The sequence below is a fragment of the Stegodyphus dumicola genome, chromosome 5, assembly GCF_044657685.1.
Source record: "Stegodyphus dumicola isolate Sdum_Otavi_A_Nest chromosome 5, ASM4465768v1".
In the NCBI taxonomy this organism is placed as follows: domain Eukaryota; kingdom Metazoa; phylum Arthropoda; class Arachnida; order Araneae; family Eresidae; genus Stegodyphus; species Stegodyphus dumicola.
In genome coordinates, this window is record NC_140772.1 from 50,733,792 (window position 1) to 50,746,224 (window position 12,433).

Consider the following 12,433-nt stretch of genomic DNA (forward strand, 5'->3'; position numbering starts at 1 on the left):
AGTTATTATTTGATTGAATAAAAACAATTTTAATCATTAACTCAATTTTTTAAAAGTTTTCGTTCCCAATATTTCAGTTCATTTCTCTAAAAGTCATTTATTTCAAAACATTTGCATACTTTCTATAAAACTTGAATAGAATTATTATTTGTAACTTTTTTAATATATTTTCTTTTTTTAATATAATATGACAGATATTTGGAATGCAAGGAAGGTTATTGTATTATAAGAATGGATCTGCCATAGCAGCTCTATTTAATTGCGCAATACAATAACTTAAAAAGTGTCTTGCACAAGTGAGAAGTTCCAAAGTACAATTTAGTTCCAAGTAGTATTTTGTCGTACGATACCGAAAGGGGTTTATAGCATCTATATTAATAATGTTCGCCGGAAAGATGCTACATCGGCGGATGTTAATATATCTGCCCCACTCTTCTTTCTGCACTAGGTATTATTCACTGTTCACTAGTTTATTATTAACGGTGTCAGAGCTCAAATTGCGCCGGAGCCCACTCCACCGGAGGTTCACTCCGGTACTTCTTGGTTTTGGGAGATAAATCTTCTAGACTGAGCGCAACAAAGCTCTCTTCTATGTAACTGAACAACAATTTCAGTAGAAATCTGATCTCGAAAATTTTATTTTTAGCAATAAAATTATATGAAAAATCGCTTATTAAATTTTAATTTATCTCTGTACATTTTATTTCATTTGAATTTTAATCATCCAATTACTTTAATTATTTAATTATTTTAATAAATAATAATTAATTGAACAGTAATTATGAATTAAATAACAATAAAAATACGGATTATTAATATTAATTTAATAATTATTCATTAATCTGGTAATCATTAACTATTTAGTTTTTAAATTATTAATGGACTTAATGCCCATTTTATTTATTTATTTACTCTTGTTTCTCTTTCCTGATGCCCACCAGCAGCCGAGCGGTAAAGTCGCTGAACACTGGTAGCTTGGTCCGAGGTTCGAATCCCGCGAACGGGCTCGCTGCATGGGCATTTTCATGGTTTTCCCCATTTGTATCGTGTATACGAGCCAGTTTCCCTTAGAAAGCCCTCCACAAAGGCATCGCTGCCCTTAGGCAGATAGCTCTCGAGGCTTTGCCGTAATTAAATAACCTAACCTCTTTCCTGATGGTCTTATCTAGGTCTCCGCCACTTCTAATTTATAGAAATTAAGCCCTGAACAGTATCCAGAGTACTTTCTGCATTATCAAGAACTTCAATTATTTTCAACATTGATTAAATTTTCTTTGACTGCACAGAGAAAGAAATGAAGAATTTAGAGATAGTAATTTGTAAAATGTATATACGGATTGTTCACATGACATATTTTAGATTATACAAATTTATCAAATGCTGTAAGGTATGAAAATTAATCTGATGTGTCTTGATATTAGATTTTAAAAGTTTTCGAAGTCGTTTTGAAAAGAAATCCATCACTTTTCTGTGATGTTTTACTAGAGAGGGATGATAATTAATATAAGACACATAAAATTGTAGAATATTAATGCTAAATACTTAGCTGTTTAACCTAATAGGTTTTGATATAAGATTTAAAAGTTTTAGAATTTAGAAGTGAGTTTGAAAAAAATCCATCACCTTTTCTCTTGGCATTTTAGTAGAGAAGGATGATAATTAAAGTAAAACACATAAAATTGTTGAATGTTAATGCTAAGTATTTAATCTATATATATATAAGGTGACAAGATTTTAATATTGGTAAAGCGGGACACCATTGACCGGGGGTAATTAAACATTTGGTCTATACAGAGCAACACAAATTTTCATAGAACGAAAAATAGTACTAGTAATATATTTTTAAGATTTCAACACAAGTACCATTTACAAATACATTAAAATAAATTATGTATAGTATTATTTTATTTTTTGGCATATTTCTCGTTTAAGTGAATTTTGTTTAGTAGATTGCTGGTCGTTGTTTGAAAGGTCATAAAATTTTTCACAAGAATTTCTTAAATTATATTTCACACATAAAATGTCTTTCAAAGTCTCAACACTTAATTGTGATTTTTCTAATGTCCACACTTTATTTTTACCGTAAAAAAAAAAGCACTCAGTCACAGCATTAGTTCTTGGGGTATTCCACAGTTTTTAGTGTATTATTGTATGGAACATGGTTTGTTTCAAAATGATGAAATTTTTCTAACGGTTTGTTCTCTATTGTGATTTTTGCTGATGTCCAAGATTTAACTTTTTCCTTATCAATATATTTTTTAATAATGATGTCTAATTAAAAAGATCATTTTCAAAAATATTACTATATGGGAAATTTTGAGTAATATGATCGAATGATTTTTGCACATTCCAGTTAAGGTCTCGTTTTAATATATTCCCTAGCTTGTCGTGTATTCTTACTAAAAATCGGGACTTTTTTAAAAAGCCACGGGACGCGGGACAACTGTTAAAAATCGGGACTGTCCCGCCGAAATCGGGACGTCTGGTCACATTAGTATATATATGTTCTATGCAGAATTTTATTTTACTTTACTAGTGCTTTTGATTATAAAAACATCAAAATTATTTTAAGAGTAAAGGATTCTGTAATTAAATATTCAATGACATCAGTGAAGTATACTGCAAATGCTGCAAAAAACATTAATGTAACGAAATTCTTTTAGTAAAAATTAAGCAAAATCAATAGCTGTTATTTAATAATTTCATTTACTCTGATGTTAGTCTCTTTCATGCAGTGAGTCTTTTAATTTGAAAATTTGAGATTAAATTTACTAATTATCATAATAAAACTTGGAGCTGGCATGTGTTTCTTGCAAAAATTCAAGTTTTCCAAAAATTTAAGGAATTTTTCCCCTCTGATATTTGCAAATAATTCTAAGAGTTTCAAACTGTGTACTGATATTTTTGTTCTGATTGAGCTGAATGTGCTTGAAATAATGAATCTTTAATTATCTTGAATATTATAAAATTTACTGGTTTCAGTACTCTTCTGTTATCAGAATTGGATTCAGAAATATATGTATGCATGTGTGCATATGTGTGCGCACACACACACATACATACGTACGTGCATATATACATGCATACATGAACACATACATACATACATTTCTGAATCTGGTCCCGATAACAGAAGAGTACCCTGTTTTCTCCTACCATGAAGTTTTTAATAATTTTCCCCCTTTCTTGTTTAGTTTCAAAATGTTCTTTCCAAAAATATATACAAGAACTGGAGATAAAGGTTAGTACAAGTTGCAAGCTTATTGCCACAAGTATATTTGCCAAATTTTATATGCAGTGTGTGTATGATCCATAGTTTCAAATTTAGACACTGTTTTCTTGTAGTTCATGTTTTGTAATGCTTATGTAAATTGTAATTAAAGCTATGAATCAATGTTTAGTAATTTTGCAAGTGCTAAGGAGGTACATCATACAGTATACTGGTATCCTTTGATTTTTGTCATTTATGTTTCATTTCTTTTTTAAATAAAATCCTTTGATTTTTGCATTTATTTCTCCTTTCTTTTATTAAATAAAATCATATAGCAGTTTCATGTGATATAATCCTCTATAAAATAAAATAGATGGATAGGAAGGAGTTTTTATTTTTGAGATAACTTTCTTTAAAACATTATGCTTAAATGCATGAATTGCATACTTTGCCATTATTAGGTATTTAGATGTATTCATTTATACTATATCTTATATCAGTGGTGTCTTCCTTATAATATATACTATAAGAATGAGGAGAAAATAGGTATGAATTTAACATTATATATATATGTACAGAATAATACATTTGAATATTAAAAGGAAAATATAAGTTGCATTTGTTTATAGCTTAGAAATGAGTTAGTCATAAACCATAGGAAAAAAATAGGAAAATTCAAAAGAAAAGAAAACTTTCATTTGATGTGGATTTTGAAAAGACTCCTTTGGTTTATATACCCTATTAACTTACTATCATAATCAAGAGTCTTATTTAAAATCTGTATCAAAATAAAGTTGCTTTATTGGCAAATCTTAAATTTTACACTGCTTTCTTTCTCTTAGGAAGGAGATATTTGGGCTTGTATTGTTAACTGAAACTCAAAGGCCAACTGTAGGAATTTTTTATGAATGAACCATTTTGATTTGAATATTTGCATATACTATTATTATTATTTATTTATAACATATTGAGATTATCTGCTTCTAAAATACTATTAAACATATTTTACATTTTACTGAAAGGAAAATCTTCAACTTTCACTGGAGAGCGACGAAATAAAGATGATGATATTTTTGAAGCATTAGGCTCAACTGATGAGCTGACGAGTGCCATTGGGTTTGCCAGAGAATTTTTACCAGAATCTTGTGATAATATCAACAAAGAACTTCAAGAGGTTCTTAATGTTTTTTTTTTTAATTTATAATTTTTGATTTGATTTGCTTATAATGTTTGCTTTGACTTACTTTATAATTTTTGCTTTGATTTATTGAATTTTTATACCATAAAAATAATTTGCTGTATTTTAAATAGAAAAGCCTAAAAGACCTTTAGTTCTTTTGTTATTTTTGGTTTAGTTTATGTTTTGTTTAATTTGTACCCTATTAAAATTATGTGTTTTCTCTTTTTCCCCCTCCCAGATACAATGCATACTACAAGACCTTGCTGCAGCTATTGCTACTCCTAAAAGTTCTAGCAAAGAGCGTCATAGAGGTTGTCAACGTAATTTTTTAAAATGCATTCTTAAGCACTGATTTAAAACAGTGTGCTTTCATACATTTCCTTTATAGTGTAGCTTTATTATTCCTTCTGAAGCTCAATATCAGGCCAGATGTTTAGTATTATTAAATATCTCTTTAATTTAGATAAAAATTTTATTTAGTAATCAAGAAATAAATGGCTTATTGCTAAATATTTTTAATAAAATTTGTTTTATTCGAGTAAAGTTCTTAGTGATAAGATTTGGAGCATTTGAAGTGTGCTTCCATTTGTATTAATATTTTAAGAAATTATTGAATTTCTTAATAATATATGAAGTGGATTGAAATTAATTTTATACTTAAACCTCTAGAAGAGAAAAAGTTTGCATAATGTTATAAATGTTTCATTAATGTTGGCTTCCATATTGCAGTTTAGAAAGCGTCATGTATTTATTTCTGGTCTTTGCATGAAATTTTTCATAACCTCCGAGTTTATAAATGTCTGTTATTTTGCTTTCATATTCATTTTCTGAAACAGAGAAGTGTTCCCTAAGTATATATTTCTACCTTGCAGCCCAGACAATGCTGTTTCATTTTGAGCTAATTCATATTTTGCTATTAATGTGTGATAAATAAGAAGTGTGTGTGAATGTCAGTTGTGCAACTAGAATTTTTTAAGGTTAATTGGAGAAGTATTTTTTCATGAGACTCTATTTAATGATTGAATATTTTAATATAATTTGCTGTATTAGAAATAATCAAAATTTCAGTTAATACTGAAAACTTCATAAGTTTTATTCTGATTTAAATTCAGATTTTATGAAAGTAAGAGGGTAAAAAATCCTTTATGTGATGACCAAAATTAAAATTACATATTGGGTAATTGTGATGTAAATTTGGTTACTACCAGCTTCAAGTATGAAGGCACACAGTATTATTATCCTGATGAGAAATGTAAAAGTATTAAGTGTATAAGGTTGTACTATTGGGTAATCAATCAAATTTGTTTAACCTTTCCTGCAACTACACCAACTCTGTGAATAACCTCTATATTTGACAGGATGGTCGATCAGTGTCTACAGAAAAGCCTCAGAAGAGGGACTCAGAAAATCATTTGCATCTTTCAGACCCCAAGGCTGACCTACGTACCAGGTGCTTGTCAAACCATGGGTCTCGGAGACCATCAAGGGAGAAGGCAAACTGTAGACTCCAAGTTTCGGACTGTCACACTAGCCCACTCGGTTGGCGTAAGCCACAACCATCCGTGAAGCATAGGCCGCCCTTTCTGGCCATAGGAATCGCATTCATATTATTGTGCTCCCCAGAACCGCTGCTGTTATAATGAAGCACTAAGGCATTGTGTGCAATCCCCGGGGGGGGGGAATCTCCAGCTTTTTCATCTATTGGCATGATGGAAAATACAGAGATAACAAAAAGAACAATTAGAGCGAGTTCTTGGAAGCTTGTGCAACAGAAGAAAGGTGTTTTCAGTTTTTGGAGTTGTGGAGGAGAGAACCAGCTGTGTGCATAAAAGGATGGAGGAATTGTACTGAGGATACCTATATATCATTTCAACAGTATACCTGCACCCCTTAAAAAGATACTCATTGACAAAAACATACATAGACAGTAAGACGAGACAGACAAAAAAATCTCCATCAGTATTAATGAAAAATCTTCTTCAATATTAAGGCAAATAATTCGTCACTTTTAATATACAAGCAATGAAACGGGCAAAAAATCAAGGCATTATTCCAGCACTGACTTCTGACATTCACATAGTTGGCATTAAGTTAAAAAAATTATAATTTTTAACTTTTATATGTGTATATCATTTTAGTGAAAAAAAACATGTTAAGCTCATATTTTGGCTCTTCCTCATATTTTGTAAGTTATCCAAAATAATGGGTAAGCTTAATCACAGTCTGTATAATACTGATGAAGATTATGTAATACCATAATTTGCATATTACTGATGGAGATTTTTTTAATCTGTCTTACCGTCTATATATGTTTTTGTCAATGAATATCTTTTTAAAGGGTCTGCTTATAAACTTGCTGAAATGATGTATGGGTATTCTCAGTGCAATTCCTCCATTCTTTTATGCATGCATCTGGTTCTGTCGTTTACTACTCCAAAAACTGAAAACACCTTTCTTCTCTTTGCACATGCTTCCAAGTAATCACATTAACTGTCTGTAAAATCTTTCATCTATGCATCATGAGGATTAAAATTTTATGTTAATCTTTCAGATTTTATTAATACAGTTTATATAATCATTACTTTTTGATTCATTCTTACACATGTCATATTTGAGGGCATCCAGCCACTAAGGATTTTTTTTTCCATGTATATTTTGCTTTTGGTATAAATTTGAAAATAATCACATTTATTTAATATAAGAATCAATTATGTTTTTATATTCTGTAACTTTGGTCATATTCATGAGATAAACGAAAAGACAAAATGGCAATTGCTATAAAAGCATCTTTTTACATGATGAAAGGAGTGTGCTAGAAAGTGGAGAATAATACATATACAGTATATTTATTGTTAATTTTTCAAGGCCAGAATTATTTTACATAAAATATGTATTTTTCTTAAATAATATACCATTCCTTTTGGTGTACAAAACATCTTAATGTGACTGTCACATCACCTTTTCACCATCACAGCACTTATTGCACTTCATAAAATTGCTAAATAGGCTGATAGGATTGATGGGTGAGTAAGCTTTGTTATGATATCTGTAAAATAACATTTACGAATTTGAAGTAGAGCACATTTATGACACTTATCAATGGAGGCTCATGGAAGTCTCTTATGTGTTTCAAATACTGCCTAAAATCCAGTTGTTTGATTTAGAATGACATTTGTATGAAACGTGTTTAAAAGCTAGTGAAGATTCGACTCTGTTTTCTGAGTGGCAAATTTTTGTGTATGTGTTGAGATGGGGAGAGCTGTCAGTAATACTTAATGCAGCGCATAAAGATTTCCCAGATTGCAGGAAAGGGTTTCAACAGCAAAAACAGGATATTATGCTACTTAAAAGGTATGGTGTGTATATATATATATATATATATATATATATATATATATATACTTATAATTGTGTACAGGAAACAAAAGATTAAAAAATAAAAAGTCAAGATACATTTCTCCATTGCATGTGTCCCTGACCTTATCACATCAACTCTGTTGCATGTTTTGCTACAAATATTTCTTGAAATTTTTTAAACAAGTAAACATGACCACTCTTCACTATCACTTTGTCTATATGTTGAACTTTTTGCCTTTTTGAAAGTGACATGGTAAGTATATTTCTCTCTGCAGTTTTTAATAAAAATATATGAGAATGATAAACATGTGTTCATGGCTTACACAAGGGAAAATGTGCTTTAGCCCACTGCTTAATGCAAATTTGGAAATTGCCAATTTGACGCATCTCCAGTAGATACTGTGTGGAACTAAGCGTTAAATAGTGGCATGCTAAAAGAAATATTTTTGGTTTACTCAGTTTTCCAATGCATTTTACTTCATTGACCGATGATGGCGTATACAGAAATAATAAAATACATAACAAATTCATTCCTACACTTTCAAATCAATACCTCATAATCTTTAGAATATTACATATGTTCAAATAATTCATTAAACCATTAGCCTGTCCTCATGATTTTATAAACATGCAAATTCATACTTCCTTCATTTAAATCCATTAACAATTTCCATTTCTTTCATATTTAGCACATGCTGTCTGCACATTTTGAATGCATTTATACATACAATCAAATCCTTTTTTGAATATCAGTCTAATACAGCTTTCTTCCTTTATCACACACTTTATCCAAAATCACAAAAAAGTATCTGTATGCTGACTCATCTTTTATAGCCAACACCTTTTCCATATTATGATTTAGTATTTACAATATACAAAAAGCCAGACTTCTGTTTGTGAAGTCCTTGATGAATTAGAATAGTAACAGTCATCGATCGACTTTAAATCAGACTGCTAAATTGTTTTATATATTCTCTCATCGCCAGCTAGTTAAAAGTCTGTCAAACTTACCAAACTTGCCTTTTCCATAGCAATTTTTAGCAAGTTTCATTGCCAAACTTGCCTTTTTCCATAGCAATTTTTATCACATCCGTAATTTCATAGAAATCAGAGTTCTTTTCTATTAATGCACCACCAGTTGCCAAATGTGGTAGCCTATCTATATCATATCTTGAAGAGCTGTACAGTGGTATCTCTGTTATTACATAATGAAGAATCTGTATATGTATATGTATATGTATACTGCTGGCACTGTGGAAAAATGACAGTAGCTGAAGCCACCAAATTTCAAACACACATAGACCTCCAACCAAATATCTGTACCTCGAAGCTTGAATTTTTAATTTGTCTTTTTATTTATTTCATCTTATGTGTAGACTTTATGAAATTTTGATGAACTAGCTCATTGATATAAAAGCAGTGTGTTGATACGAGGCAAACCATAAGATATTGATATTTCAAATTTGTCCAACAAACTCATCAATTTAAAAAAAGTGTGTTACCACTACCCAAAATAAAATATTTATCCTCCAATGTGACAGTATGTTGTTGCTGTCCAGCAATAACTAATTGTGCAAGCAGTTAGTATATACAGTCAAAAGTCTTTAATCCGTACTTGTCGGGACTTCGGCTATTCCGGATTATCGGTTTTTCCAGATTATAGATCATTAATTTAAATCTTGTAAGATGGCATGCAGAAATTATAAAATTAAAAATATGAAACCGTAATTTATGAAATAAAGAGCAATTATGATCTAAAGGGTATCAAAATTTACAAAAAAAAAGCTTAATATTTACTTGTTTACTTTATTAAACATTTCTTTCAACGCGCGCATGCATAAAGCATACATTACGCATAGTCGAAATTAGAAAATTGCAACCAGAAAACTATTTGATGTGTATTTGTGATATTTATAATGACGAGGAATTTGATTTAAGTACATCGAGATGAAATACTACATTTAGTAAGGAATTATAAACTGAATAAAATAAAAACATCTGCCCTGAAGATAAGGATAGTGCTGACAGATCAACTTCCAGTTCATTGCGCGCTGCGTCGTTCCCCCCCCCCCCAGAGCAGCGTGAAATTGATAAACATATTTCGGAATGATTAGAGAATCAAAGGATATGCCTTTATCCATTTTTTGCAGAAATTCCACTTTTTGTTTGATGGACATCGGAACATCGGAACATGCTTTCGCTTTGTAGATCCTTTGGTAGCTCCAGAATTGGAAATTCTTTTTGACATAATCGAAAGTTCAAGCTTACTTTTATAAAATTGCTCCAACAGTCTGCAAAAAATAATAAGCCGGATCCAATTCGAAGATTAAGGAACAACACAATCTGCAACATTAACTGAAATAGATAATTAGATAATTTTAGCTTAGCTTATACCGTCCGTTATACATTAAACGTGCATGCGTAAACGTATTATGCACATGCATGGATGCATATGCCCATGCGTAAAGGTATGCGCAGAAGGTTTGTACCTTTGAGGTCCGGATTAAAGACTTTTGACTGTATAGTATTTAATGTACTCATTGCCAAAGCTGTCTGCAGTACCAAATTTGTGCAGTTTTGTAATTTGAGTAAAATCAAATCGCTGTGTACATGAGAACAATAGTTTTGTTCTTCCTGTATGCACAATTATATACTTTTACTTAAAAAATACCAGAGAATTGCACAAACCTGGCATTGTATAAAATAAATATTATATGCATTATATTATATATAAAATAGTTATTCTTTTCATGAAGCTTTATGTATTGTTAAGGTTAGTTAGATTTTGTGCCAGTATTTATGTTTGGCACTTAATGGTACCCATTTAAGAAAAGTATTAAAATAATAATCTATAGTATGGCATCTCTATACATGATTTTAAAGACAGTGCAGCATACCAGTTTTTGAAACAATGCTTAGTATCAGAAATATGCAGCTGTTCCCTTGTAATCAGGTTAACTTTAGTTACGATTTATGAATCTCACTCATTATGTAACTTTTATTTGCAATGAATGCTGACAATATAATGAAGTATAATGGAACTTTAATAACATGAAAATAAAAGCGAAACTAGAGTAACATTAAAATCACATGTACGTAGGTGGATCCAGGAAAAAAAAAAAGATTACCAGCATCAGCATTTAAAAAGTAATTATTGTGAAGGGAAGGCTTTATTCCCTGAGTGTAAGCAGATGGCAGTATTTGTCTAGCAACAGTTGTGTGGGTATGTAGAGTAAGCTCACAGACGCGTCCAAAGTGATTGAAATGCCGACTGTGCCGATTGCAGTTTTGTTGAAAAATTTTCTGTAAAAATTTAACTATTGCAAATAAAGCAAGGTGCAGAAAATTGAAATTACTTTTTTTCATGTAGAAGCATGTAATTTTTAACCAATATTAACTGTTAAATTAATGTAAATAGGAAATTCGAAACATACAAATCTAACAATATTTGGTGATGCAGTGCTATTTTGAAGATTTTAAAATTCTGTCATATTTGATCAGAAAGCTCACCATTTGCAATCTAATATTTTATGCTTAAATTTTTGGAAGGCTATCTGTAGAATATTAGTAGCTTTTTTTTTTTTTTTTTTTTTTTTTTTTTTTTTTTAAATAATTTATTTATTTTCTAGTATGTATTTTTTGAGAAAAATAGAGAGTGTAAAGTTGAGAAACCTTCCTTGTCAGAAGAATGAGAAACAAATTATATGGAACATGGATTTTTTCTAACTCTTAGACTATTCAGAATTTTAATAAAAAGAATTTACATATTAATAGTTTATTATCCCACTACAGACTTAAGTACCCTTTATAGTTAGATGCGCTATAAATTATGTTTATTGTATCCTTTATAAACTGGTAGGTTAGAAGCATAATGATATAATAAGTATATCTAAAAAAGTACGTGTTTGGCATAAATGATGCACATCCATCATGAAATCTCTTCCCTGAGAGAATTTAACTGTGTACTTTTATCTTGGAAAAATTTGGAAAACTGTAATTACTTTGATGTCAATATATTATTTTTCTTGTATTTTCTATGCTGTTGAATAATGCATTATAATATTTGAATTTAGAAAAAACAAAATTCACTGGGGAACAAATTGAAACTTTAGAAAATTGGATTGATGAACACACGAAAACTCTGCCACCACTGAATAATTTTATACTGCCAGTGAGTCTATGAATTAATTTTTCAATCAAGTGATTAAAGTTTTCATTTTAATTAATGATGAAATAAATTAAGTATTATTTTTTATTGTCTATTGCAGTCTGGTGGTCCTGGAGGATCTGCATTACATGTTGCTCGTTCAGTTTGCCGTCGAGCTGAAAGAAGGTACCTTTTTAAAAATTTTATTAAATAATCTCTTTGTAGCTTTTTTTTCATGGAATGTATAAATGACGATAAAAATACTTATCTTTTTAAAGTGCATTTGTAATAATTACTTTAAATTTAAAAAAAAAACTTTACAACAATTTAATGCAGATAATAATCTTAAATGTTTGACTTCTAGCTGATATAAGCAGTAGAAGAAATATCTACTCATTTCGTTTTATTTCTGATATATGTAGAATATTTAATTATCAGAAAATCCCCACACACACACTCAGTTCTAACAGAATAATTAAAAGTAAACAGCAATAATTACACTGTTTTATGTATATGTTTAGGAAGTCAGAAGTCATTT

The 12,433-nt window shown here is 30.0% G+C and overlaps 1 protein-coding gene across 2 annotated transcripts in view; it reads left to right on the forward strand.

Annotated features, from left to right (window-relative positions):
• Positions 1–199: 199 nt before the first annotated feature.
• LOC118201528 (corrinoid adenosyltransferase MMAB-like) overlaps positions 200–12,433 on the forward strand; it is a 30,045-nt gene continuing 17,811 nt past the window's right edge. Inside the window, exons 1-6 of one of the 2 annotated variants that reach the window (XM_035373646.2) lie at positions 200–448; positions 3,195–3,241; positions 4,234–4,385; positions 4,630–4,702; positions 11,822–11,919; positions 12,017–12,081. In XM_035373646.2, the coding sequence (XP_035229537.1) occupies positions 381–448; positions 3,195–3,241; positions 4,234–4,385; positions 4,630–4,702; positions 11,822–11,919; positions 12,017–12,081 (503 nt within the window). In that variant the 5' untranslated portion in view covers positions 200–380. The remainder of the gene's footprint in view (positions 449–3,194; positions 3,242–4,233; positions 4,386–4,629; positions 4,703–11,821; positions 11,920–12,016; positions 12,082–12,433) is intronic. The other variant, XM_035373645.2, reaches the window with a different exon arrangement.